General features: G+C 46.2%; 5 protein-coding genes across 9 annotated transcripts; 3 read left to right on the forward strand and 2 right to left on the reverse strand.

Annotated features, from left to right (window-relative positions):
* The first annotated feature begins 51 nt into the window (after positions 1 to 51).
* Positions 52 to 4006, forward strand: si:dkeyp-75h12.7 (uncharacterized). The gene is made up of 7 exons (XM_057028182.1): positions 52 to 661; positions 763 to 883; positions 1612 to 1781; positions 1860 to 2038; positions 2225 to 2387; positions 2608 to 2729; positions 2810 to 4006. The coding sequence occupies exons 1-7, from the start codon at positions 601 to 603 to the stop codon at positions 2975 to 2977; spliced, it is 984 nt and encodes a 327-aa protein (XP_056884162.1). The 5' UTR covers positions 52 to 600; the 3' UTR covers positions 2978 to 4006.
* Positions 4007 to 4053: 47 nt separating this feature from the next.
* pik3c3 (phosphatidylinositol 3-kinase, catalytic subunit type 3) lies at positions 4054 to 10936 on the reverse strand. 3 transcript variants are annotated; one of them, XM_057028174.1, is made up of 26 exons: positions 10587 to 10936; positions 9876 to 10064; positions 9665 to 9808; positions 9455 to 9584; positions 9313 to 9339; positions 8689 to 8775; positions 8430 to 8525; positions 8281 to 8352; positions 8075 to 8179; positions 7871 to 7963; positions 7612 to 7797; positions 7285 to 7373; positions 6792 to 6873; positions 6645 to 6709; positions 6472 to 6574; positions 6256 to 6372; positions 6027 to 6158; positions 5825 to 5953; positions 5625 to 5694; positions 5468 to 5532; positions 5309 to 5393; positions 5159 to 5233; positions 4910 to 5078; positions 4721 to 4811; positions 4428 to 4553; positions 4054 to 4335 (listed from the first exon to the last, which is right to left on the reverse strand). In XM_057028174.1, the coding sequence occupies exons 1-26, from the start codon at positions 10649 to 10651 to the stop codon at positions 4321 to 4323; spliced, it is 2607 nt and encodes an 868-aa protein (XP_056884154.1). In that variant the 5' UTR covers positions 10652 to 10936; the 3' UTR covers positions 4054 to 4320. The 3 variants fall into 3 exon arrangements, with proteins under 3 accessions (XP_056884154.1, XP_056884153.1, XP_056884155.1); XM_057028173.1 differs by having other exon boundaries at positions 6645 to 6712; positions 10587 to 10935; XM_057028175.1 differs by lacking the exon at positions 9313 to 9339 and having other exon boundaries at positions 6645 to 6712; positions 10587 to 10934.
* A 72-nt stretch (positions 10937 to 11008) lies between these two features.
* msmp1 (microseminoprotein, prostate associated 1) lies at positions 11009 to 13685 on the forward strand. Of its 3 annotated transcripts, none has more exons than XM_057028185.1 (4): positions 11009 to 11098; positions 12176 to 12516; positions 12601 to 12709; positions 12809 to 13685. In XM_057028185.1, exons 2-4 carry the CDS (start codon positions 12408 to 12410, stop codon positions 12978 to 12980), a joined length of 390 nt encoding a protein of 129 aa, XP_056884165.1. In that variant the 5' UTR covers positions 11009 to 11098; positions 12176 to 12407; the 3' UTR covers positions 12981 to 13685. The 3 variants fall into 3 exon arrangements, with proteins under 3 accessions (XP_056884165.1, XP_056884164.1, XP_056884163.1); XM_057028184.1 differs by lacking the exon at positions 11009 to 11098 and adding an exon at positions 11114 to 11681; XM_057028183.1 differs by lacking the exon at positions 11009 to 11098 and having other exon boundaries at positions 11114 to 12516.
* On the reverse strand, positions 13375 to 16651 carry rgp1 (GP1 homolog, RAB6A GEF complex partner 1). Its single transcript, XM_057028181.1, has 9 exons — positions 16262 to 16651; positions 16026 to 16141; positions 15707 to 15840; positions 15071 to 15154; positions 14845 to 14994; positions 14555 to 14701; positions 14274 to 14401; positions 14013 to 14190; positions 13375 to 13932 (listed from the first exon to the last, which is right to left on the reverse strand). Exons 2-9 carry the CDS (start codon positions 16139 to 16141, stop codon positions 13709 to 13711), a joined length of 1161 nt encoding a protein of 386 aa, XP_056884161.1. The 5' UTR covers positions 16262 to 16651; the 3' UTR covers positions 13375 to 13708.
* Positions 16652 to 16849: 198 nt separating this feature from the next.
* gba2 (glucosidase, beta (bile acid) 2) lies at positions 16850 to 25234 on the forward strand. Its single transcript, XM_057028176.1, has 18 exons — positions 16850 to 17233; positions 17334 to 17963; positions 20037 to 20128; positions 20411 to 20526; positions 20605 to 20823; positions 20900 to 21139; positions 21229 to 21331; positions 21464 to 21617; positions 21687 to 21812; positions 21886 to 22070; positions 22215 to 22319; positions 22395 to 22502; positions 22581 to 22732; positions 22812 to 22918; positions 23206 to 23348; positions 23434 to 23549; positions 23656 to 23847; positions 23929 to 25234. The coding sequence occupies exons 2-18, from the start codon at positions 17770 to 17772 to the stop codon at positions 24121 to 24123; spliced, it is 2547 nt and encodes an 848-aa protein (XP_056884156.1). The 5' UTR covers positions 16850 to 17233; positions 17334 to 17769; the 3' UTR covers positions 24124 to 25234.
* The last annotated feature ends 234 nt before the right edge of the window (positions 25235 to 25468 follow it).

Raw genomic sequence — 25468 nt, forward strand, 5'->3', positions numbered from 1 at the left:
CTTTTTTTTTTTCCCTTTACGGGAACCCCTGGAGTTCATGGATGGCGCCGCATACTTAAAGGTCAAGGTCAAATGACCTCGAGTCATTTCAGAAGCCTCATGTCACAAGCTAAGCGGGAGCTTCAGGAGACCATTTGATGGGGGGGGTAAGAAGGAAGCTTCGCTAACATGACTGAAATTTTTATCCTCTTGGTCTTTAAGAGCTGATTTTCTTGTGTGCGTATCGATATTTAGCACGTCAACGATGCAGAATTTAACAAAAAAGCCAATTTTTTTTTTTCCCCAAACGGGGATGGAAGGCCCTCTAATGTTGCCACTTAGATTAGCCACACAAACCTTACAACGCCCAAGTTTATCTTCCAATTGTCTGTCTCAAACTTCTCATCCTCTAAGTAGATTATGTGGTCCATCCTCTCTCTTACAAAATCGCCCGCCGTCAATTAAGTCCTCATTTCTCCTCCCCGCTCCCCTTCCGTCGCCGCCGTCGCCGCCTCCTCGCCGTCATGTCTCAGGCTCGCATCAGTCTTCCTTTCCCGGGACAGTGATGTCGGGCCATTAAGCCCGTCTGGCAGATCTGATCCAGAGGTCACCGGGGTTGCCATGGAGACCGCAGCCGCAGGCCTCCGGGCGCTGTGCGTGCTGCTCGCCCTGCTCGTGAAAGGTGAGTGTTGCCTCGTTTTCTGCTGAAAGTAGCGACAGCGGGCCGTTGGGCATCTCTAAGGGGATCTATTTATGGCGTGCCGGTTTCGTGCGAACCTCCAGGGTCGACCGGGTTAGTCTGCTACACGGCGGTGGAGTCGCTGGATTTAGGCTGCCTCCTGCGGTGGGATTGTCCCCATGCCAGTCCTAATACCACCTACACCGTGCAGACAAAGACTCAGGGGTAAGTCCTCGAGTGTGTGTGTGTGTGTGTGTGTGTGTGTGTACTACTGCATTTATTGCTTTGCTAATTATCTCTCAAGAATTCCCCCCTCTGCTCTTCCATTAATTTAATTGGACCCCCGTCCACACACACCACACACACACACTTTAGTTGCTCACATTGTCTAAATTTCTACATTCTGGCACTTTTAGCGTGGCGATGTTGCATTAATCATAAATATCAAATGGGTAAAGAGGACATAAAGATCACATTATTGGAATATTCTCACACTGAAAGCCTTTTTAATTTCAGTATCACATTTATGCTGGATTTATTATTTTTTTTTTTTTAAAAGGAATTATTCTGATTCTGATCATTCCATCACCTTTTATATTCCGAATTTTCTTTGCAGATTTGCTGCAGATTCACCCCCTCACAGGGGGCATCCTATTAGTCATGGGATGCATATCAGCATCTGACTGTAGCGAGAAATACTGACATTAAATACAATGAGAAAGTTTGGAAATATGTCCGAGTTATGTCCGAGTTCTGGAATTAAAATGGAATTGCGTAGTACTGGGAAGTGTTAATCCCGAGTTCTGAGATCTCGTAAGTGCTTTAGTAAATGTTAGTTGGCTTCTACTCTTATTAGGCAAAAACATCTAAAAACCAATTACAGTCATTGTTTTGTCACTCTTGGTGGACTTTCCCTGAATTTCCTAATAATCTCAGGTGTGTTCTGGACGCAGGGACCCCTGGCAGGACGTCTCCTGGTGCGTCTGGGTCTCGGCGCGCACCTGCGACCTCTCTCAGGCCTTTTCCAACTTCGAGCTGTACAACATGATCCGCCTGGGCGTCCACCTCAGCCCCAGCGCCACAGTCTGGGTCCAGCCGCGCAAGTTTGACTACACCGACTTCAGTCCGTCTGCTCTTCTCTGAACTGGGGTTCTGGACTGTTGAGTATATGTAAACGTCGGGTCTTCCCTGCCCTCCACAGCTTTCAGCCCCCCGTCAGTCTCGGTGTCCCTCAGAGATGAGCGCCTGCTGGTGAAGGTGCAGTTCCCCTGCGCCGTCAGCAGGAGGTGCTCGCTGGAGAGGTGCTGTCCGATCTCTGAGCTGATCGACCCCTGGACCACCGTGACTGTGTGCAGCGCCACCGGCGACCCCGACTGCCAGGTCTGCCTGCTTTTTCACCTGTTTTGGTCCGACTTTTACAGAGAACCCGTGCATGAATTCTTCATTCATGTCCGCCAGAAATAAGCACATTCATTAGAAATTGGGATTTAAATCCAACTGTCAGTGATTTAAAGGATTTTGTGTCCTTTTTATTTTGAAAACCCTCGTTATTGTGTGTCGCCGCAGACCCGAACTGTTTGGACGCAGGAAGTGGTGACTTATGTGGACTTCGCCGGCTTGGCTCCAGGGCGGGCTTACTGCGCCGTGGCCAACTTCTCCTACCCGACCTTCTCCATGGCCGCTTCTGCAAAGTCCTCCCCCCAGTGTGTAGAAACCCGCTCCAGATCTGGTGAGAGAGCAAAGCAACAGGAATTTAAACCTTAATAATCCGGTCCAGAGGCTATCAAATGATCATTTTAGGACTTCTGCCCTTTCTTTGTGTCAGTCTGTTATTGAAAATGTTGATAAGTGAGATTATTGTGCACATCTGATGCTAATCTGCTGCGTAGGACCTGTCAGGAAGTTCCTGGCGGTGGTTGCTCTGTGGTGATTTGTGTAAACCTCCTCAGGACTGATGCCAGTGCTGGGTCTGGGAATCGGGTTGACCTCTCTGCTCCTCGTGCCTGTTGTCTCCGTGTTACTTTTACGACGGCACCGAGCCGCACCGACCACTGGAAACCCCAAACCTGCGGTATTTATCTGATTTTCATCCTAAATCTTTGTTTAAAATTCATCACGGAGACCAACTAAGAGGATTTTTCTAACCCAAAGGCACCTGATCACGATCCGGTCTCTCTGGTCTCTCTGTCCCTGGTTCCCGTTGAGCTCTGCGACATCCGTGTGGAATTTGACGACCAGATCTCCACAGGGTCCTCCTCCAGTTCCCAGTCTGACCAGGACCAGGATCTGGAACATGTTCTGGTCCCCGCTCCACTGTGACTCCAGCGTTGTGGAACAGTCCTGGGGAAGTGCTGGAAGGAGGTCTGGACTTGGCATCCCACCTGTGCCTCACCCTTCTAGGGGAACATTAGGGTCAAATAGAAGCCATAACCTTTGTCGCTGTCCTCAAAAAGGTCAATGTTTTGCAACGTTATGGGGGTCACAGAGCTTATTAGTTCCACCAGGGAGACAGAAATAGTTCATCCCAAACAGCTTTATTTATGTTTTTTGAGTTTTCGGCAAAGGTCCAGTGACCTTTTGGCAACTCCATCCAAACCGTAAGCCTCATAAACAAGAACTAAGCAGATAAAGGCTATTTTTAGCATTCTTGGATGTATGACTCAGTTTAACTGTGACTGATGCCCCCCCACCACAAACTGCAAATTCTCTCCTCACATATTTTTGTCCAGCGTTTTGCTGCTGTTGCACTTTTTCCGCAACATCTAGGCGCCTCGGCGGTTTGGCCGTCCAGCATTGTTTGTTTCCTTTTGTATCTTTCCAGCGTCAACACTGACGTGCTGGTTATTCAGAGCTCACTCCTGCCGTGCGTCGAGATGACAACCGTACATTAAAATCAGAGTTTAAAATCATGAAAGTCAATGCAACAGACCCGTTGGCCCCACTAAGACGGCCCTTAAGTCGTTTTCGTCAGGCTCTTTACCTAATCGGGAGCAGTAAATTATTAAAATCCTTATTTCTGCATGTAGAAAACAAGTGTGATCATAATCATTGAGCTATCAGTGAACTGTGGTTACCATAGCTAGCTGCCTAAAGAACTTAAACATTGTTTGCATTAATATAACGATGAGGCCAGTTTCCAAGTCTTGCAAGAAGCGCTTAGTCACTCATTGACTCACTTACCCTCGGGGTGGTGGTGGGGGGGCAGTTTAAGCTTCTTTTGACCCCCAACGTCGATGGTATGACCGCCCAGATGGTCGGCAATGCTCAATTACCAAACCTACCGCGCACCATAAACGCTGCACGGCAGCATTTCTTTCGGCTAAAATCACGAAAAATATACAGTCTTTTTTTTATTTTTATAAATAATATAAAAAAAAGATCAAATTGGTGGTAGGTTGACTTTTATCAACAATCATTTATTTGGCCTCGCGGCCTTACATTAATAATTATTGTACATTATATACACATAAGCAAACAAAGAGTTCTACGTCCTTGTTAAGCGATCTTGCAGTGAAAGGTTGGCAGTGCATTCTTGGCCTTTTAACAGTGTCGTGTTTCCGTCTCTATTGCAAACAAGCGTTCGGTGTCAGTCGAGCGGGAACCTCAGTCAGTCTTGGACCGGGACGTTTGACCCGGTTCAGCGTAAGCGTTGCCGTCCCTGCTCATCTGCGCCAGTACTGAAGGGGGGACAGGTCAGATATTTAGACATTAGTTAACACGTTCACTTTGCTTTTTTGGAGCGAGTCCTTTAAAGTGTAAGTGAACGTACCTGAGCAAACTTGTGTATCTGTTCCACCACGGCAGCAAACAACGCGCCCACGCTCTCGTCAATCAAACTCTGCATGTAATGGACCGCCTCCTCGTCTGACAGGTCCAATCTAAACTTGTCCTGCACCTGGAAGAGACGAAATGTGGCTACTTCCCACGCAGCGTTCCAAAAACATCCCCAATAAATCTAATGATAAAATGCTTGTGTGCATGCTTTTATTTTGAAATCCCCCTTTTTACAGCTGGAATCATAGTGTCTGAAGCGAGTCCCTGATATTTGCACCGTCTTCTTACCTTCTTAACAGTCTTGTCAGGCTCCAAGGCGATGTCAGGAATATTGGCATCCACCATCAGAGAGAACAAGTTGAGGATCAGGTTGGAGTATCTGAGACAGAGAAAAGGAGTTTCCATTACTCTTGAAGCTAGTTTGAAGCCCATGTTGTAGGTTTAATGCAGCAGCTGTTAGCTGCGCCCATGTCTAACCTCCTGAGGTGCAGGAAGGCCGTGTAGCACTGCTTCCTGAACTCCTGGTACTGCTCGCTCTGCATGCCTCCCATCCCCTCCACCATCTCCTTACTCAGCTTCATCGGCGGCGGCAGCGGTTTGGGGTCCCGGCCCAGGATGTAGCCGAAGTCGATGTGAAACAGCTTTCCTGGAGAGAAGGCGGCCGTTAAACCGAGAAAGCCCCGGATCCCCGGTAGCCTGAAGAAAACGAGCCCGCGTCCTTCTCACCAGTCTTGGTCAGCAGCAGGTTGTCCAGATGTCTGTCTCCCACCCCGAGGATGTAGGTGATGACGCAGTAACCAGCTGAAGACAGGCCCATGAGGGTTATGCCATTGATTTAGAGTGTCGGGATCAACGGGTAATTAAAAACCAACCCACCACAGCTCTTGACGTAGGTGTCCATCACCTCCGAGCTGATGCCGTACGGTCCTTTTTCACTCGGTGCGTGCTTCCTGAAGAAGCTCTGTCAGAATAAAGGGCCATGAATGAGGCGTGGCAAGTCGAGGTGGGCCGAGTCGTCACTCTTGTTATGCTAACCTGGATGTTGCCTTCAGTGGCGAGAACTTCAGCAACAGGGACCGACTGAACAAACTGCATAAAACCTGAGGGGATCACGGAACTGGATTTCAAAATTCGAACGGAGACGATTCCAAAGTCCGGAAAAACGATGAAAGTGAGGAGGAAAGGCTCTTACCGTGCTTGGTACTGGTGGCCAGCACTTTGTAAGGTGTCAGCTTCAGGTCCAAATTCTCTTTCCGCAACAGCTGTTTGGCCCCAGATCAAATGATATTTTCCACAATTAGCCACAAAAACCAACTTGTGCGACGTGTACGTTACCATTTTGAGCCATTTTGGAGCGAGAACGGTGACGCAAACGTCGAGGCGTGCGCTTACCTTGTCCATGAGCGAGATGATCTGAAGGATCAGCTGGTCCTGCCTCAAGTCATCGCCGTGTTTGAAGATGACGGGGTACATGGCTCCATCCTCGGCCTTGAAGATCAGCTTGGCCGGCATCAGCGCGCTCTGAAAAACACCCGCGGTCAAGCCGATCCAGGATGAAGTCGAACGGGCCCTTCCGGGGGACGTCGTCCGTTACCTTAAAGAGGGTGGCGGTCTCGGGCACGATGCCTGTGATCTGAATCTGGGGCTCCAGGGGGAGCGGGATGGACTCGAACTCCGAAAGGTTCACCTTCTCGTTGTCGGCCAGCAGGGCCTGCAGCCGCTCCGTCTGCGCAGAGCGCGAAAGGAAACGCTCGCGTTCAACGTTCAAGCTCACACCTGCAGGATGAATTGGAAGTGCGTTCCGGGGACGTTCTCCAACGGACCTTTTTCTTTCGATTTCCGCTTTCTCTTTGCACAGCTTTCATCAGCTGCACCAGTCTGTTCACGAAGGTCAGCTGGGAGGCCAACAGCGACCGCATGATCCTCACGCTCTTGTCGCCCTGGAGGGGATGGGAGGTGTCGGCATTAAAACGGGGCGGAACGGACCTACAGGAAGACTTGTTTGTGGTGAGACAGGGCCCCCCGCCACTGGTCCTGACCTTCAGCAAAGCCTGGCTGAACCGCATCATGACGTTCAGGTACATCTGAGTCTTCGGGTCTCTCTGCTGGGAGTCCTGGTCCTCGCACTCCACCACCACGTACCTGAGGCAGCCGCACAGCGCGTTGATGCACGGCTGGAGTACAACCATGCTTTCTTGAACCCCGTACTCACCAGTATAAATAGTTGGCCAGGGTGGAGTTCTTACAAGCACGGGAGATGAGAAATGTGCACAAGTCCTGCTGCAAAGACATGTTGTCCGTTGTGTTCCGGTGACGGATGAAAATGTGCACAACCGGTCGACTCGGCAACATTTCGTACCTCTAAATTCTCGCTGTCAGCTCCTTCCTTTCCTTTCATCGTGGTTGGTGAAGCTCCGGGTGTGCAGGACAGAATCTGAGGACTGTCCCAACGGGACAACAAGGGTCATTTTCTAAGATTTGGAGTTAAGAACTGATGGTTCTAGCCTGGCTAGAACCATGTCCAGGTAGAACGCTGTGGTTCAGAGCAGGGACAAACCCTTTCGTAAGGGTTTGTCCCTGCTCCAGTTCCTGGCTGGAGGTGGACAGAACAACGCCAGTACAAATCGAAAACACCCGGAGGGATCATGACGGCTTCTGAAAGAACAACAATCAAATTCCTCGCACTGAAGTTCGACCCGAGCTAAATTTAGATCCGGTTGCGAGTCATTTGCTGACCACAGCCGAACGGCGAGTGCCAGTGAGTCAACGCTGCTGGTGGCGTTGGCTTATTAACAGTCCACAGCCGCAGCAGCTGAGCTCCGTGATCGTCTGAAAGTCCCTGGCTGCCTCACCTGCTGCCAGGCTCCAAGCCTCCCTGGATATCGCTGAAGTTTTCATACTTGAGCGCCTGGACCAGTTGGAGAAGGTACATCAAAAGGTCCTGCGGGAAGCCGGGAGCAGGGATGAGAAGAACTGGTGGTGAAACGGTGTATTTAAGGCAGGGGTGACCAGACCCAGTCCACAAGGGCTGCGATCCACCCGGCATCTCTGTCCTACCAGGTAAGGAAGCATGGCTGGTAGGACAGAAACCTCGGCTGGAGCGCAGCCCTCCTGGACTGGGTCTGGATACATCCTGATCCAAGGTGTTTTCTGTAACTTCCAACTGGCTTCCCGCCTACCTCATCATCCGCCTGCTGCAGCCGCGCCACGGCGTAGCGTCGGACCGTAGGGTTGGTGAACTGGGAGGACAGCAGCTCCAGGGAGTCCTCCACGTCCATCGGCCTCCACTTCCCGAGAAGCTCCAGGGCCTGCTTGGCCTCTTGTGGCAGGTCCCAATTCACGCACTTGAGGAACTTGGTCAGGGCCTGAAATATGGCGGAGGGGGAAGTGGCGTATACGTCCCACGATGCAAACCCGAGCGGCGTCAGACGCACTCACCTTCTCCTGTGTGGTGAGGTAATACCTGAACTTCCACACCAGGTCCTGCTCCTCGGAGCTCAGCTGCTTGGTCGGAGGGTAACTCACAATAATCTAGCGTCACGAACACACAGATCAGCAGTTATCAGTAACTATTATGGGGGACATTTGAGCAATATCGGCTTCACGGGACTTTCTAGTAGCCCCATGCTGCGCGTTACTGACGTTCAGCTGGTCACGGGTTGCAGCGTTGGGCTTTAGGTCATGATCCGAGGGTCCGCTCCGGAGGCTACGAGCCAGCTTGTGATGCTTGCTCTCAACCAGGTTCTCCTTGAGTGGAAACACGGTCAAAGGTCACATCCCATCGGTGGCAACGGATGTACTTTAGTTATATCTCTGCTTTCACTTAAAAATGATTCTCTCTCTCTCACCATCCCCATCTGTGGGTCAGGGACTTTCACGATGTCACAGCTCGTAAGAACGGGCGAATCATCATCTCCATCCTGTGCCGAAACAAAATAAATTACGCTGTTCTGTGGTGAAAATCCCCTCGCTCCACATATCTTAATACCGTACTCACCTTCTCGTAATAGACTATGCTGTACTCTTTGTCGTTTGCTTTGACACGGGGAAACTCCACCATGAGGTACATGAAGTTAGAGCTACGCTTCTCACTCTGCAGAGACATACAGGAAGACAACTTGAAAAGGAACCAAGTTCAAAATTAAGGCAAATATCAGATGCAAATGTGAACATCTTAAATACTTCAGTATTTCAAATCACTTCGGATAGGAGCTTGTGCGAACTCTGAAAATGGGAACGGCGGCGAATCGCCTCACCTCGTTGATCATCTCGATCTCCCTGAAAGTCAGACGGTCCAGCCAGTCTACTTTCACCATGTGGCCCTGTCGATGGGCCTTCGTCAGCTGGATACAGAGAGAGAGAAAGTCAAGGAGACGGGGGAAGGGGAGAGAAAAATACCGAAACTGATGTTGCGGCAAAAAACGGTCACAGCATGGTGGCTGATATGCAAACAGGTCAGCCAATCATGCACAAAACCCAGTGATGAAGCCAATCCAGGTTGTCCGTCACACACACACACACACACACAGAGCAGCCGATCCACTTATGGGTCAGTGTGGGTGTCAGGAATGTAAGTACACATGGGGCCATGGACAGGAGGCCTAGAATTAGTATTGGTAACCTCAGATCAAGTGCACATAAACGAGTATTATGGTGGTTCAAAGGTGATGGAGCTTTTCAGAACATGGCAAAAATATTAAGCTGGTGTCCAAATATCTGCAAAACCCTTTTAAAAAAATGTGTGTGTAAAAGATCCAGGCATGTCACAACAGTGGGGATGAGTTCCAGAACCTTTAGGCAGTATAAAGGAAGGACCGGAGAGTATCTGCAAAGGTTTTATATGCACACACAGACACACTGCACTGGCAGCAGTAACTCACATCACCAAGTACCTCCAGATCAGGACTCTGGAACAGACCATGGTTTAGACCTCTATTTTTCATGTTCACAGCCACCTTAGCCTGTGTTTCAGACAGTCCCATCATTCGACTCTACCCCTTCTATATACAACCCCCTCGCTACCTTAGCGAGTCTGCCCATCTGGTCTTCTGTCAGGCTGCTGCTTGTGCGTCCCGGTGTGGCGGTGGGGTCGCCACCGTCTCCCTCCACTCCCGGCCACACTTTCAGGTCATGCATCCCTTGCCGGAACATGCTAGAAAGAAGCAGACCTGTCTCGGTGACGTTTGGATTGAAAGACTTCCCGCGTTTGCCGTATCAAGAGATTCAGCTCACCCGTATTTGCCAAAGAGCGTGACGGTGGTCCCCCCGACTGGGACGGCCCTGCCCGGTCCATAAATGTCCCACACCGTGAGAGCAACCTGGGCGTTTTGAGGAAGGTCTGGGTACTTCACCGGCAGCCGCAACCACTCGTTCCAGCTGCGAAGAAAAGTGGGGTTTTCAAAATCAATCAGAACCAAAAACAAAAAGACAGTTTAATGCTCACTTCCAACGGGTGCTGAAGGCTTTGTACGAGGTGCGGACAGGCAAAGCCAGAGGTTTTCCTTCGGCGAACACCTGACATGTTACGTAGAGGTCAGAGCAGTTCTCCTGGTAGAGACCGGAGAACCTCAGCATGGGATCTTCAAGAAGGGCCTTGTAGCTCTTCTGCTCCCGTTTTCCTTCTAAACTGCCTCTGGAAGAGGTGAAGATGGGTCGATAATCTTACACTGGTCATATCAACTCCAAGACATCAATCACAAACAAACAATTAGCATGCAAATTAAGCAAAAACATTGCAAACTCGAACTGCACGTGAACGTAACATTTAATATTGATATACTATTATATATTATATATTACTGAGAAACGATTTAGTCTTTTTAGAATAAAAGACCCGTGTGTAAAACTATTCTATGGTGACAAACGCAATAAGGTGAACTAGATAAATCATCTTATCCGGACTGTTGGTGACAACTTGTGTCAGCAGAATGTCGACACAATTTCGCAACAACGCCTTCAGATATTTACGCGATTGTGCCAGAAAAATGTGTTTAGTCCGATTTTACCCATTTACAGCTTAAAGTTAGAATGTGCCCGAAGGCGGGGAGGGAAAAAAATACTGCAGGACAAAAACAAAGAAAAGACACCAAGCCTCCTGTCACAAGATGCGTTAGTTGTGCCTTCCCGGATAAACGATACCGAGCACGAAACTTACATCTTAAGTTGCACATTGATGTCCAAGTCACAGCTGTAAACATAGTTGAATTTATCAGTTTCCATCTTCCGAGTGGAAAGCGTTAAATTCGAAGCAAAGGCTTGAGAATTGCAACATTAAATCCCGACAGGTTTGACGACACTTTGCGAACGGTTCGGTTTGCGACAAGGCCTCAGTTCCACACAACAATAAACTTAAACTACCGCTGAGAGCAGGGCAACGTTCTTTAATAGGCCTTTAATAGGCTCGAAACACTTAACTTGTGTTTCCTGCGCTCAATATAAACACCTGATTTTGCCAACTGTTTCAGTAGACATCTTTCGATGATTTAGATAGCGACACAACATAACAGCCACCGGATTCTATTGCCAGGCTACAATAATCAATCCCCGATGCGGTGGCTGTCAGAACCTACTCCGGATCGAGCGGCTCATCGTTGTACTTTTGCATCGATTGGTCACGTCTGGGAAGGACAAGGAGGAAGTAGAAAAGAGGCAGAGTTTAAAGTAAAGGTATTAAAGGAACAACCCGCAAGCAGAAATATTGAGTTAATTTGAAGAAGGAAAATAACTGAGCAGTGTTTTGTACAGTTTAAAATAGTTTCTGTGCTTGTATGTAATCTTCTGTGATAGAGTTGCTCTGTACTACATTTTTCCCTTCTGCAAGTTTACTGTCTTTTTGAGTGTTCAGGATACGATTTTTGTTTCCGATTCACCATGAAGATGTGTGATCATCCTGAGGTTCTTATTAAATCCATTGGCATCAACTGTTGCTGCATCACAATTCACTTGTTACAAATTAAATGCACATCTGTGACAAGCAGCAGGTGTGTCACAGGAAAATCCTCCTCTTTAATTTCAAGCCACTGACATCATTCTGTCAGCCGTGAGTCATATGAATAAAAACACATCCCTGGCTATTGGAGGCTGACTACTGCTGGGTTATCTGAGAATACTGTGTAAAACACCACGTTACGAGGCCTCGGAGCTTCCTGCGGCAGGGCTGCGAGGATTTTCCAATGACGCCCTACTTCTGATGAGATAATTTCTTTATTGGAAGAAGCAGGGTTGCATTTGGATGGGTCATGATTTACAGGTCTGACATTTTCTTGCTTTTTTGCCCTCATCAAGACACCTTACAAGCACAATGATTACACTGGTTTGCAAAATGTGGGAGCTTTGTTGAGTAGAGAAGAAGTGGGAATTGCAGCATGTTCATTCTCAGTTTGCACACTAGCAGGTAGCAGAGCTTGAGCAGCTGATTAGAAATTCAGCAGCATATAGTTTGATAGTGACACCCCAAGATGCCTCCGACTCTGCTGACTATGGTCTTGGACAACAAAACTAACAAAAACAACAAAACAAATTCAGATACTCAATCTGACAGGTTAAGAGTAATTTGTTTCTGATGACATGATGAATCAGCATTCTTAAACATGTGTTTTACATATGCAATGTCAGTTTCTGCCCCTTGTGTTAACTGAACCGCACAAGAGTTTGAAATGTTGAATCACGTTCTATAATTCCATTCCCTCTCCTGCCCACCCTCTCTTAGTTACTGCACTGGATGTGTCATTGTTTCTATCACAGGAGGTTCATGCCCACTGGAGCACATCGAGGTGTTCTCCAGAGTGCCCGAAACAGTTCCAAGATACAAGATTCTCTTCTGTTTACCACCCACAAATCACCACCGAATCGTTCCCTGATGGATGTCATCTTCGGCCAGACCTTCGAGTTGCATGACGGCGCCGACCCCACCTCCGATTGCAGTCGTAAGAGCCTCCGGATGTATAAATAAGAGAGCAAAAGTGAGGTGGACCAGATGAAGATGGAGCTCTCCGTGGTTCACTTTGTGCTTGCAGCTTCAGGGTTTCTCCTCTGGGTGGGCGGTAGCTCTGCTGCACCAATGGTGTGCAACTTTGACTCCAGAGGTGAGGCCGGATGTCCTCAACACTTGGTTTGATCTGGATACAATAGAAAATGTGTCGTTTGCCTAAAAGTGTTTGTGGTTTTAGCGCTTTGTGTCTTTGAGGGGAAGAACTACTCAATGGGCGACAGCTGGATGGACAACGCTTGTCTGCAGTGTACCTGCCTGCATCCCGTCGGTGTCGGATGCTGTGAGACGTGAGTGCTCACACAACCTCAATGATTCTGTGGAGACTTGCTTCTTTTATTTTAATGAAGGTGCATTGAAAGTGTCTCTTTACACTACCCACCTCCCAGGGTGCATCGGCCAGTGGATTTCCCCGCGTGGTGTCAGGTGCAGGTGGAGCCGGTTAGCTGCAGAGTGTCCCTGGTCCAGACTGTGGACCCTCGTCTGCCCTGTTTCCCCGGCGACTCCATGCAGGACCCCAGTCACGGATCACCTCGACTACAGCAGCAGCTACAGGGGTAGAATGGATGCTCTGACGTCCGTCTCTGTGAAAATAAGGCTTAGTAAAGGGTAAAATCATTCACCATTGCACTTGTAATCGTGTGGAACAGCATCTGTGATTTTTGAGCGTGTCAGTCTGTGAAAATATAGTTGTTTTCAAAGAAATTCAAAGCAATTAACACGCAGCGCTTCGTATTAGGTATTAGTCATGGCTATAAACTTGCTAAAAGAAGTAACCAAATGTCGATTAAATGTAGAAGTTTAAAAAACAACACACACACATTAACCTCCAGCATTAACTTTGTTGAATTCTACCTGCTCTCTGCTGTAACTCACATACTATCTAAATAAAAAATACACTTTTTTTGGCAAAAACATGCAGAACTTGTGATGTGATGAATTACGTCCTCACACATTTCAAATATATATCGCACTTTTAATTCAATTTTTCTCCTGTAATTTTTACATCTGAATATAACTGCTCAAAATTAAATGTAAAGGGTAAAAATATTTGAAATAACAAAGAGATGTTAAGTGAAATGAGAACAACAATGTTCAGACCAAAAAAATATACATATGAAGAGAAAAAACATGAGCTGCATGCTTTCTTTGGAGTCCATTGCTGCCTGTGTACAACTTCTTCAGTCCACAAAAAATGGTGATTTGTTCTTAAAATGTCCAACTTTAACATCTTTCATCTGTATAATAAAAACCAATGTCTCTCTCTCTCTCCGCACCTCATTTGTCAGTCAGATATTAATACTATTGGACCCCGTAAAGTGGGACATGTAGGATGCCAAGGCCGGGTTGGTGGGCAAAACTTTAATGGGCAGATCCCAGCTGAATGTATCCACGTCGACATGTTCTGTGCCGGTCCACACGATGACCTCCGATTGGTTCTGCAGCACCGTAGGCGGTTCCAGCGGCTCTCGGGCAGTGACGAATTCAAAGTGCAGACGCCACTTCAAGTTCACTGCACAGAACCAGAGTTTTCAGTCATTCAAATGACGACAGATTCACAGAGAGACACATTTAAGCCTTCTGGTGACTGACCTATGTCTGTGCTGAAGCCCGGTGTGACATTGAGAGGAATGGGGAGCGAGAAGTGACTCGAGGCAGTGTGGAGGCACGATTCCAGGTGACGACCGTGACCCGTCACGCTGACCGCCTGCACCGGACGCCGCTGGTACTTCTGCTGGATCTCCTCCTCACTCTGAAGGCTGACGGAATACTGTAAATCAAACCGGCATTGTTTTTGTTTGAAAATGTTGCACAAATACTGAGCACAGCAATACGTAAAGACAGGAACGGCACCTGCAGGCAGGGAATGTCTCCCTCAGAAAAGTTAAACGTGCCGATGATATCCTCCCCGAGTCTGTAAACAGTCTTGAAGATGCAAAATTTGGCCACTTTCCCACGCATATTGGTGATATTAAACATGTCTGGAAAAACAAAACAAAACAAATAACTTAGCGTCTTATAATGCTGACTCAAAAGAGACTATTTAACAAATAAAGTCTTTAAAAGGACAAACAACTAGCAAAATGCTACATCTGTATAACCAGCAATGTGGAGAGATGCTAAAGGGAACTAACGTGGACAACGTCTGGATGTCGTGACCATCAGCATGTCCAGTGCTCTCTCTAAAGGCTGAGCGTCCCTGCGGCTACCCTCTTCTTCCTCTAGGAATGGGTTTGAGGGGGAGACCTCCTCATCTTGAGGAAATGGCGGTTCTGGCATGCCTGGAGATTAAATAAACAGTTCTGGGTAAATAGTGAACAGGTTTGTGCAGGGCGGTTTCAATCTAGTCACGAAAACACCGTCGGGGCTAAAGTCACACACCTGATTATTAACTAAAATGTAAAATTATTTAAATGCACCCAACCTTGCAGAACAAGAACTCTGAAGGGAACTCTGAGCAGCTTGATGGGAGAGTTGACTCTCTGGCAACCGATGGTCAATTTGTAGACATATTTAACCGCCTGACCGCGGAAACTTGGAGGACCATCTATGGGCACAATCTCACTGTAGGAATCTGTAAAAGACAGAAAACAAATGGGCATTTTGAAATCTTAATTATCCCACAATGCAAGTGTAGCGTTCACACCTACAAGTTTTGCTCTCCCCGGGATCCAGACGCAGGTCACAGAATAATATTTTAGGTGGGGTGTCCAGCACACATTGTCCTCGCTCGCCTGTAAAAGGAAGGGATTTTAGGTCATTTGAGCCAGACTGCAATGGTCTGCATTGTTACTTAACAGTAGGAAAAAGGCCCTTCTTGTGATAGAAACAATCATGGATCCAGGAGACTTTGACCCTGGAGGGCCAAGGGGCTTTGATGATAAAGCAACCTATTACATTCTCTCAGACTGCGCTACCACTGACATATCGATTATATTATGTATTACTACTGCCCATTATTGCACTGTATTTTAGCATCAGTTAACCTCAATCTTATCTACAAGACTATTTCCAAACCTCAGCATTGCGAATAAATGCCGTAAAACCTACTGTATTCCATTGGAAATGTGTTCTGACTGATAGCCCATCCTGGATCCTGTTACTCAGATGAATCCAGGCCTTACTCAAACATGATCCTCTGAGCATTCAGATCACTGCCCAACAACCTTTATTAAAAGACACCCAAATCTCTCTCCCCAACTACCTTGGTTCTGTAATTGGAATGATAGTCCATAATCTGTCCCTAAATTAGCAATCCAAGGCTCACCCTTAAACACTTCACTGACCTCTACTTGGAATGAGCACCGTGTCGCTCCCAGCCTGAACATCTTGCTTGTTGCCCTGAATGGGTAAAGCCACTCTGCTCTCACTGGCATGAAACTGGCAATGGATCTGGGCACTGGCCCAGGCAAGCATCTCACTGGTTCAGACAGGGGGGAAAGAGTACAATTAAAAAAGCATCTTTTAACGGGGTGTTTAGTTCTCCACATTGACACATTAATGGAATCTAAAAATGCATTCAAAATGTATCAATGCATGGCATTCAAGAATCAGCCCGTAATTAAAGCTTTATTGTAATCCCTGAACAAATAAGAGGATGACAACCTGCTGGCCGATGTGGAAAAGTGAGACATGGGGTTGGTGAAGGTTATTAGACACTCCATGAGCTCCCCGGCGAGGAACACGGGCCCTCGAGCCATGGAGGCCACCACTTCGATCATCTGAAACGCCAAACATCGAGTTACCAAATAAATATATATGCAGACTCCACAGTGTATTCACAAAGCTGCTATGGTATGATAGCAGATACACAGTCCTGCTCGGTCAAGGAGAACGCATACCTTTAGATGGAATTGTAGAAACCAAGAAATCCCCAATGTTTTCTATTCTAAAAGCCAAAGAATTCTGATTCTATTAAATATTGCGAAATATTAAAGCCGTCTCACATGATCGATGCATGTCTTAAACTATGAGCTAACGTCGAAGCTACAGTAAACAAATATGTAGCTACCAGATAGCAGCGGTGGAATGTTCAATACCTCACCCTGGGAAGTGGGACACCTAAAAATATGTAAAATTGAAATTAAAACAAACACCTTTTTAAACATATATTTTTATATATGTTTAAAATTCTCTAATTGCATTTGCATCCATATCAAACGTGTCTAAAACAGCAAACCCACAAGACAATATTATAGTTTCGCTTTTTGGTTGGCCATTTAAAGACTTGCCGTGGGATACTCCCCGGAAAACGCAATGTTGTTATGGTAACTATGAGGAACAAGGAAGTTAACATATATAAATATCCTACACATTCACGTATTCCAACCGCTATATCTGAATATACCGCTGATCATAAAGAAGGAACGAATTTAGAAATGACAAATAAAACACCCCTAAAGCTCTAAATCATACGGTCTAAAAAGCACTTGAGTGGTAATTTATTTCGCCGCGTTAGACTTGTGAGGCTAGGATTATAGCTTCGTTGATTTGCAAAGTTGAGGCCGAGAAACAATACTGCCTGCTAGTAAAAAAGCCCAATTGCTAATGAATGTACGTATAAACGGTCAGGAAAAGTTATAACACCAATGACATTACAAAACGTTGTGGCCTTACAGGCATAGCTGAGGGCACACAAAACTGGGTTGCGGTTGCTTTTATTGTTCGTCGACGACTGACTAGCAGCTGGAGCTACATGGCTCCTAAATCGGTTTGCGCCAGCGAAGAACTGACACCGTATCTGCGGTGTTTAAACCACCTTTTCATTTCCCCCGATCGCACAACTACAAATACTGTTCTCCAACCTTGATCAAGTAGGTAGTTTATCTTGCAGAATTAATCGTGACAAGATGCTCACTCCTGATTATAATTCTAATCGCTCATTGCATTACATCCTATTTGTCTTCACTGCAGGTATTCTGAGCAAGCAAGTCAGAATTGGTTTCCAGAGGCCCCTGCATTATCTGGCCGCCTCTAGCTGTCACCTATTCATCCAGCCATTCTTGCTTAAAGTTTATGTAAAAGAGACCTCAAATTGCCTGTAATCTGAAGAAAATTACTAACACTAAATCCAACTCTAGATGTTTTATAAAATAGTAGGCAGTTTTATTATTAGATAATTAAATAAACAATTGTTTGGCAGACTACTTGGGTTTAAAACTTAAAGTCTGCACACACCAGGCACGAGTTCAATTGCCGTAGTAACGCCTTGCTACCTCTTTTTGCAAGTCAATGACTGTACAAAAACAACGCCTAGGTTGACCAAGGTTGCCACCAAATCCCCATTTGCAAGTACAGGCTTTACCATAACCATTCGCTATTACAACTCGCAGTTGGCCATTTGCAGAAAATGACTGCAGAGTGGGGTGAAAAATGCACAGCTGACCTCATGAGCAGGTATGTCTCTAAGGAAATGGGCCATGGAGTCCCTGGAGAGGGTTGGCGTATCTGCCTCGCACACGAATTCAAGGAGAAGAGGAAGCCTTTTCAATCAGGAGATGTCGCACTGTCCCAAGTTTGGGAACATCTAGGCCTTGGAATCAGGTGAGACTCTTTAAGGCGCAGGTTAGTTTTGCAAAATATTCAATGAAACGTTTTATTTGCACACTTTAAAATGATACATGGGCTCTGATTCAGGGTATTGCTCAAGTTCAAGGCGGAAGTTTATTCACTACTTTTACTAGAAGAGGGTTTGTCTGGGTGTAAAGTCAGCCTGAAGGCAGCTCAAATCTTGACATCTGAAATGTAGATAAAAAGAAAATCAAGGTCTTAGCATTAGTTGATAAGGCCGTGTTTGCTTCCCAATTGCCCATCTGATATTTATGTTGACACATTCCCTCCATTAAGAGGGTTTTAAGATGCACAGCAAATAGTATTTTATCTCAGTTCAACCCTATCTATCCTGATAATGTGTTATAAAATAACTCTAGAGTGAAGGGACCTTTTTATTGATAGTGACTGTACTTGATCTAAAGTAAAACATCTTTACCTATATTTTTAGTAGAGAGGTTTGATACTGCTATTTTCAGACTGAGTACAAGTACTCACTTCATTGATACTGACATATCAATATACCGAGACATATCTCATCTTTCACCCTGAGGTGTTTTAGCAAGTTACTAGTAATGAACCAAGATACTCTTCATACCAACTCTTGTAATGTTTAGCTAGCAGTTTGCATTCCGAAATGGTGTAGTCATCTGGTGATAGAATTCCCAAACCAGCGTTTTTTTTAGTGATGGGAGCAGCCACGTTTGTGCCGGGAGCACGCTGTCTTTGTCTGAGCAGGACAAGACACACATGATGATTTGCTGTGTCATCTTCTGGCAAAGATTACTACTCAGCATTATCTTTTTTTCCCCTTGAGTGTAGGTGGCTGGAATTGACAGCCATTAAAAGTACCAATCATTTTAGATAAGGATGGTGTCAGAACAATGCCTGGTGTTGATACTCTCTAATTTTTGTAGATTTTTGTAGACATTCAGGTTCCTGGTCAGCAACTTCCTGCTGTTACAAGCATGTACCGGTAGTTTTTTTTCACATTCCAAGAGACACAGCAGTTGCATAAACTTGTAAGTTAACGGCAGTTTTGCTGTAATTTTAAAGAACTATTACATTACAGGAACCAGGCAGTTCTGGTAATGTGCTGCTGAACCAGATAAGGTCTGTTTAGACCCAGATCTGGGCCAAGGACCATTGTTCTGCTAACATCAGTAGTGTAATGTGTCACAGCTTTAAATAACTAGCGTAAAGTGATCTCATTCATCTCTAGAGCAGAGCTTTGTCATCCTTGTTCCATGAACTGAGCTGTGCAGTTAGGTTTGGGTCAGACGACAGTCAGGGGTTTGCATGGCTTTGGAAAGGTTTGTTTTGACAGCGGGGGGGAAAAAACCCTTTCATCAACAGCAGAATTCATATGCCTTTTTTTATCTGTTGCCACAGTGTAAATTTTTGGCCTACTTTTTGAGCCTTGAAGCATTTTTAAGCATCTGACAGGAAAGAAACACCAGAAACTGCAACTCTGGAGGCTTCTGTGTTTAGTCATTTTAATACATGTCAGTGAAAAAGTCATTAGCTTAGGATGACAATAACTATAAATTCTGTCAGGTCAAGTTCAGAACATTAGCCTGTCTCGGGGTCCAAGGCATTTTTTGACAGATGAGAAGTCCGTGCAGGAGCCCTTTCTGGACTCGGATATTCTTTTCTTGCAGGTGCTCTTTAGAGAAAGCATATTTTGACATATTTACTGTACTTGATAATTTGCATCATGATTTTAGAAGGGAATGGATGTTGCAAGCTCGGTAAACACATTCAGTTAACATCACTCAGATAAAGTGGATCCGCCACTTCATTATCTTTCTTTTCCAGCTGTTTCCTTCCACCAGATGCATCATTGCCCATTTTCACTCTCTGTGTGTCTTTGTGTCTGTTGGTAATTGTAAATACAAGTAATCCACTGTTCCAGTCTTAGCTGAATGGAGCTGAAGCTAAATTGCAAACTGCATTTTTGACCCTCCTAAAGTGGACTCTGGTTAGGGTCTATTGCCCATTAACTGAAAACCTATGCACAGCTGATAGTGTGTGTATGTGTGTGCATGTATGTATGTGATTGTCCAGGTATCTATATTGGTGGTACAAGAAGACTCGGGTTGAAAAAAAGGCTCCATTCATTGATATATTTGGAGCCGTACCCTTACGTCAAATATATGGTAAGTTCAGGTCTGTTACATGCCCTCCAACTTTGACTTGGTAAAGAAGCCAGCTACAAGATGCATTTTATCTTTCAAATACAATGCTAGCTTTATGTTAACACCCAAACTGGCCTGACAAGTTGGGGCGTTACCTTGCCAGACAAACTTAGGCTACAACTTCTTTTATAATACAAACTATATAGTAAGAAACTAAACGTGATCTAAAAAAGTGATTTTATTTTTTTGGGTTAGTTATTCCACAATAACATGCTCGTCCACCCATGGCATCATACATTCTAGGTGCTCCACTGGGAGGGATTGGAGGAGGAACCATCACAAGAGGGTGGAGGGGGGAATTCTGCAGATGGCAGCTCAAACCCGGGATGTACCACTACAAAACGGTTATCGAAAATCAGGTAAATCAGCGTCATACCCCTGCTGGGAATTGATGGCATTGAAAATAAAATGCTCTTCTGCTCAATGTCTCCTGGCAGTTTATGGTGTGTTTGCGGCGCAACGGGCAAACGGTTTACCAGCAGGTGCTCTCTGTGGAGCGTCCCCCCACATTACAAGGCTGGAACTGGGGCTTCTGTGGCGAGTATGCCTACTATCACGCATTGTACCCCCGTGCCTGGAATGTGTACCACCTGCCCGGACAGAACGTCACTTTAACCTGCAGACAGATCTCACCCATCATCCCTCATGACTACCAAGTGCGTGATGCTGTGACTGCATTTGTAAAGATTGTCGAACTTCTGTAAATTTCCCTCCTTTTCTGTCTCCGCCCAGGATGCTAGTTTACCTGTGGCAGTATTCGTGTGGGATATAGAGAACAAGAATGATTATGCCCTGGACGTCTCCATCATGTTCACGCTGCTCAACGGGTCAGGACACGCAGATGACAAGAGCGGGGGGCACTGGAACGAACCATTCCGCCTGGAGAAGAATGGAGAGGCAGTGTCAGGAGTCTTGCTCCATCACTGCACTGCCGTGAACCCTTACACTTTGTGCATCGCAGCCCGAGAACAGGTTAGATTCACAAGCTCTGGGTTGGAAATATTTCTAATGCACCTCAGGATATTGATTGATCAAATGTTTTTGGGGCCATATTTTGAAAGCCCGAGCGGGAAGTTACACACCAGACAGCCTTCAGCCCAAAGGGGACCTGTCATGGCCTGTGGAGTGACCTCATCACTGACGGACGGCTGGACTCTCCTACGGGTAAGCGTTGAACGTCCCCTGTTTCCTGCAGATGCAAAACCAGCTGGCCCCACAAAATGGTTAAAAAAAAAAAGGTTTATTATCTTGGGACGCAGTTGTATGAGGCTTAACTTCTCTCGCTAATCTTTGAAGGATCCAGCCCGCCGACAGCTAAAGGAGAAAGGGTGGCAGCAGCTTTGGCTGCGGGCTGCTCGGTGGCCACCCAGAGCCGCGGCTCGTTGGAGTTCTGCCTGGCCTGGGACATGCCTAAAATCACCTTTGGCTCTGGGGGAAAAGAGCACAGCAGGTCGGTGCATGTTTAGCACGTTTTATTTGCTTTTGTCCAACTCGCGCTTTGACTTATTTGTGTGTTCAGGAGATACACGCGCTATTATGGCAGCAAAGGAGATGCCTGCCCCCTGCTGAGCCACCACGCCTTAACGCACTACAGAGGTTGGGAAAAGAGCATAGAGGAGTGGCAGGGACCCATTTTACAGGACAGGTGTTCATTAGACCGAGTCATGCATCCAACAATTAACAATATGAAAAGCTTGACCCTCTTGCCATCTTTACAGCTCGCTGCCCACCTGGTATAAGTCGGCCCTCTTCAACGAACTGTACTTCGTTGCTGATGGAGGGACGGTGTGGACGGAGCTAGCGGAGGATGCCGATGTCAGTGGAGGACTGCGCTCCGAGGAAGGGGGTCTGCCAGCACAGCCCAGTGTCATCAAGGATTATGGCCGTTTTGCCTATCTAGAGGGTAAGGGGTGAAAAAAGGAAGCACGTTTTTCTGAATTGTTTTTCCCACTTCATCGAATTTTATAAACTTCAGGTTTTCATCAGTAAAGAAGGAAACGGTTTCTTTTGTTGCCACATGGTTTGATATTAGCATGTTTTTTTCCAGGCCAGGAGTACCGAATGTACAACACGTACGACGTGCACTACTATGCCTCTTTTGCCCTCATCATGCTGTGGCCCAAACTTGCTCTCAGTCTGCAGTATGATATCGGTGAGCACAATCCCAGCGTCACGCACAAGTACCTGACGAAAAGAGCAATGTTTTACCGCAGAGGTCTCTTCTCAGCTGGCAGCGTGGTTCAGCAAGACCCGACAGAGAGGCTCTACCTGATGAACGGCCGGTGTTCTCCTGTCAAGACTAAAGGTGTGGTGCCCCATGACATCGGTGACCCAGGTAAGACACAAGACACCTCAAATTTGAGTTAAGAGGCAATCAAACTCTTGCTGCGAAACCTGTGACCTCTGTCGACAGAGGATGAGCCGTGGCAGAGGGTAAACGCGTACCTCATCCACAACACTGCAGACTGGAAAGACCTGAACCTGAAGTTTGTCCTGCAAGTGTACAGAGACTTTCATCTCACCCAGGACAGTCAGTACCTCCAGGACATGTGGCCCATCTGCCAGGTATGTTGCCTTCCATGTCTGCATCTTAAACCCAACTACAGAATTCAGATGGACTTGTTTTTTCTGGTTGGTCCGCTAGACGGTGATGGAGTCGGCGCTAAAATTTGACCTGGATGGTGATGGGCTGATAGAGAACTCTGGATTTGCCGACCAGACCTATGATGGTTGGACGGTGACGGGACCGAGGTGAGACGCCTTTTAGAAAAGAATCCAGTATGACGGTGAGCTCTTTGAACAGAGGGTTGACAAAAGGTGCTTTCACTATCGCGGAGTATTTACAGTAACACAGCAACTGAAATCACTCCCTTAAAGGGCCACTCTCAATGTTTTGTGGTTGCACTTGCACTGCTAGGAGGAAATGTGAAAGGGGAGAAACTAGCACCTGTGGTCTGTCTTATGCTAACACAAACACACTTGTAATGCTGCAGTTATAAAAGTGGTTCACATTTGAATCCCATCTCAATGTTTCCTAGTGCGTACTGTGGTGGGCTGTGGTTGGCGTCCCTGGTTGTCATGTGCAAAATGGCCAGACTTTTGGGAAATGAAATGAAATACCAGTATTACAGAGACATATTGGACAGGGGGAGCGTTGCCTATGACAAAGTGCTATGGAACGGTAAGCTAACAACGTTTGGTGAACGTATGGAGTGGCCTCGCCTTTGCTGGATGATTAAAATGTCTGATCTTATCTATATGATTAGGCAAGTACTACAACTATGATAGCAGTGGAAAAGACCATTCCAATAGCGTCATGTCTGACCAGTGTGCTGGCCACTGGTTTCTGCGAGCATCCGGTTTGGGAGACGGCGAATACCAGGCAAGTGGATTACTTCCCTCCCCATTAATATGCTAAGCTAAAAATTCCACAGCGAATTACCAACGCACCTTTTGTGGGGTTTAAAACTATGCGTTTCTCCTTTTAGGCCTTTCCAAAAGAGAAGATCCAGAGGGCGCTTAAAACCATATTTGACTTGAATGTAATGAGTTTTGCCGGAGGCCAAATGGGGGCTGTTAATGGCATGCGCCCTGAGGGAGTGCCCGATCGCTCCAGTGTCCAGTCAGATGAAGTCTGGATTGGGGTCGTGTACGGACTGGCAGCCACAATGATCCATGAGGTGAGGCGTTCTCAACTTTCCTCCTTTTCTTTCAACCAAACCTCTGTTTAATATCCACTGTTCTTGTATTTGTCTTCTCAGGGGATGCTGGAGGAGGGGATGCGAACAGCTGAAGGTTGTTACCGGACTGTATGGGAGCGACTGGGGATGGCCTTCCAGACCCCTGAAGCCTACTGCGAAAAAGGCATCTACCGTTCTTTGGCGTACATGAGGCCTCTGAGCATCTGGGCCATGCAGCTAGCGCTGGACGCTTCAAGGAATAAACACTCCAGTTAAATCTGTCATGGATGAGATACAAGGACAGACCAGAGCCACCAGACTGACGAATGCTATTAAGCTTCAAATGTTTTGTGGGGGTGTCACTGGAATAACATCATGAAATTATAAAGGACCATTATCAAATTTATGACAATGCACGTTATTACATAGTTTACCTGTGGAACTTCCTGCACTGGAGAGAAGACTACAGTTATTGTCTACATACTTGAACAAATGGTGTTTATTTATCCCACATCACTTGTTTTTAGTGTTATGGCAGTCAGGTAATTTCAATCACAGAAAAGCACAGGAAAAAAAGTCTTAGCCCAACAAAGAAATTAAAATACTTAATGGAATATACGCAGGTTAAGTGAGGTGGTCCAATGAATACAAGAAGAGGAGAAAGATTGGGCCCATCATGAAATTATTTGTATTGTTATTCCGCACCTGACCATGCTATGACCTGGCTATGATTGAGCGCGTGTGGAAGAGCATGACAACGGATTTTGTGTCGCTGTGTGTGGCTGGTTGGTGTGGAGGATGTTTGAAGGGTGGCGATTTATTACTATACGAGTTAATATATTAGATAGGTCCCAGTGTAAATCTGCCCGCTTTGATCAGACCCTGACGCTAATGTTTGTGAATGGGGAGAACCACGGGTTCAGTATGGCATGTAAGCGGCGCGGGGAGTGTCTGGAGGGAGTCTTGGGGTGTTGGTGTGAAGAGAACTTGTTGATATGAGATGATGCAGAGGTGCATGCTGGTGAGCAGCAGGAAAGTCTTTGAGGTGTCATATGTGTTTAAGGAGTTTCTTGCTTTATCGAGAGTATGGCTGAAAGAAACTCCTGAATCTAACATAGGAGTAGAAACCTGGCGCAAGGGTGGGATTATTCCAATCATCTGAACTTCTAATAGAGTGCTTTGAGACACATTTTTGGCAGCAAACATTGAATTTGTTTTTGAAATGGACACTCCTGGGGTTATATACTAAAGCAACAGTCAGTTTGCTTAATAGATGCCCTTTAATTGGTGCCTTGCTGCATGTTAGCCTATCAACTTCTCACTTATGTGTTTTATAAAAAATTGACAATCATGTAGAATAAATGTTTTGGTTTTTTTTTCCAGAGGCTGCGGGGTGTTCAAATCAAATTTCTATTTATAGTAGCAATAAGGTCACGCCTTCAGGCAGGTTTACTGTGCAACTTGCACAAGAAATTATGGTTTCCTCTGTGCAAGTTGCATGGTAAACTATTGTAAATATTTCTGAAATTAATGGGACATTAAGAAAAAAATAATAATTCTTTGAAAAACACAGGCTAAATTGAGCTCTGTATCACAATTCATTAGGGCTGAGTCCAATGCA

The sequence above is a fragment of the Takifugu flavidus genome, chromosome 3 (genome assembly GCF_003711565.1).
Source record: "Takifugu flavidus isolate HTHZ2018 chromosome 3, ASM371156v2, whole genome shotgun sequence".
Classification (NCBI taxonomy): domain Eukaryota; kingdom Metazoa; phylum Chordata; class Actinopteri; order Tetraodontiformes; family Tetraodontidae; genus Takifugu; species Takifugu flavidus.

Excerpts from the sequence above, each read along its gene's own strand:
- msmp1 (XM_057028185.1), top strand. The coding sequence starts at position 12,408 with ATGAAGATGGAGCTCTCCGTGGTTCACTTTGTGCTTGCAGCTTCAGGG. Across the intron at positions 12,517-12,600 it reads GTGCAACTTTGACTCCAGAG|CGCTTTGTGTCTTTGAGGGG; the intron begins GTGAGGCCGGAT and ends TTGTGGTTTTAG. Across the intron at positions 12,710-12,808 it reads GGTGTCGGATGCTGTGAGAC|GGTGCATCGGCCAGTGGATT; the intron begins GTGAGTGCTCAC and ends CCCACCTCCCAG.
- gba2 (XM_057028176.1), top strand. The coding sequence starts at position 17,770 with ATGACTGCAGAGTGGGGTGAAAAATGCACAGCTGACCTCATGAGCAGG. Across the intron at positions 21,618-21,686 it reads GGGGGAAAAGAGCACAGCAG|GAGATACACGCGCTATTATG; the intron begins GTCGGTGCATGT and ends TTGTGTGTTCAG. Across the intron at positions 23,349-23,433 it reads TGACAAAGTGCTATGGAACG|GCAAGTACTACAACTATGAT; the intron begins GTAAGCTAACAA and ends CTATATGATTAG.
- rgp1 (XM_057028181.1), bottom strand. The coding sequence starts at position 16,141 with ATGATCGAAGTGGTGGCCTCCATGGCTCGAGGGCCCGTGTTCCTCGCC. Across the intron at positions 15,841-16,025 it reads TTTTCCACATCGGCCAGCAG|TGAGATGCTTGCCTGGGCCA; the intron begins GTTGTCATCCTC and ends TGTCTGAACCAG. Across the intron at positions 14,995-15,070 it reads TCCCGGGGAGAGCAAAACTT|ATTCCTACAGTGAGATTGTG; the intron begins GTAGGTGTGAAC and ends TGTCTTTTACAG.
- pik3c3 (XM_057028173.1), bottom strand. The coding sequence starts at position 10,651 with ATGGAAACTGATAAATTCAACTATGTTTACAGCTGTGACTTGGACATC. Across the intron at positions 5,533-5,624 it reads GGCCACCAGTACCAAGCACG|GTTTTATGCAGTTTGTTCAG; the intron begins GTAAGAGCCTTT and ends TGATCCCCTCAG. Across the intron at positions 5,234-5,308 it reads CACCTACGTCAAGAGCTGTG|CTGGTTACTGCGTCATCACC; the intron begins GTGGGTTGGTTT and ends GCCTGTCTTCAG.
- si:dkeyp-75h12.7 (XM_057028182.1), top strand. The coding sequence starts at position 601 with ATGGAGACCGCAGCCGCAGGCCTCCGGGCGCTGTGCGTGCTGCTCGCC. Across the intron at positions 884-1,611 it reads GTGCAGACAAAGACTCAGGG|GGACCCCTGGCAGGACGTCT; the intron begins GTAAGTCCTCGA and ends TTCTGGACGCAG. Across the intron at positions 2,388-2,607 it reads AGAAACCCGCTCCAGATCTG|GACTGATGCCAGTGCTGGGT; the intron begins GTGAGAGAGCAA and ends AAACCTCCTCAG.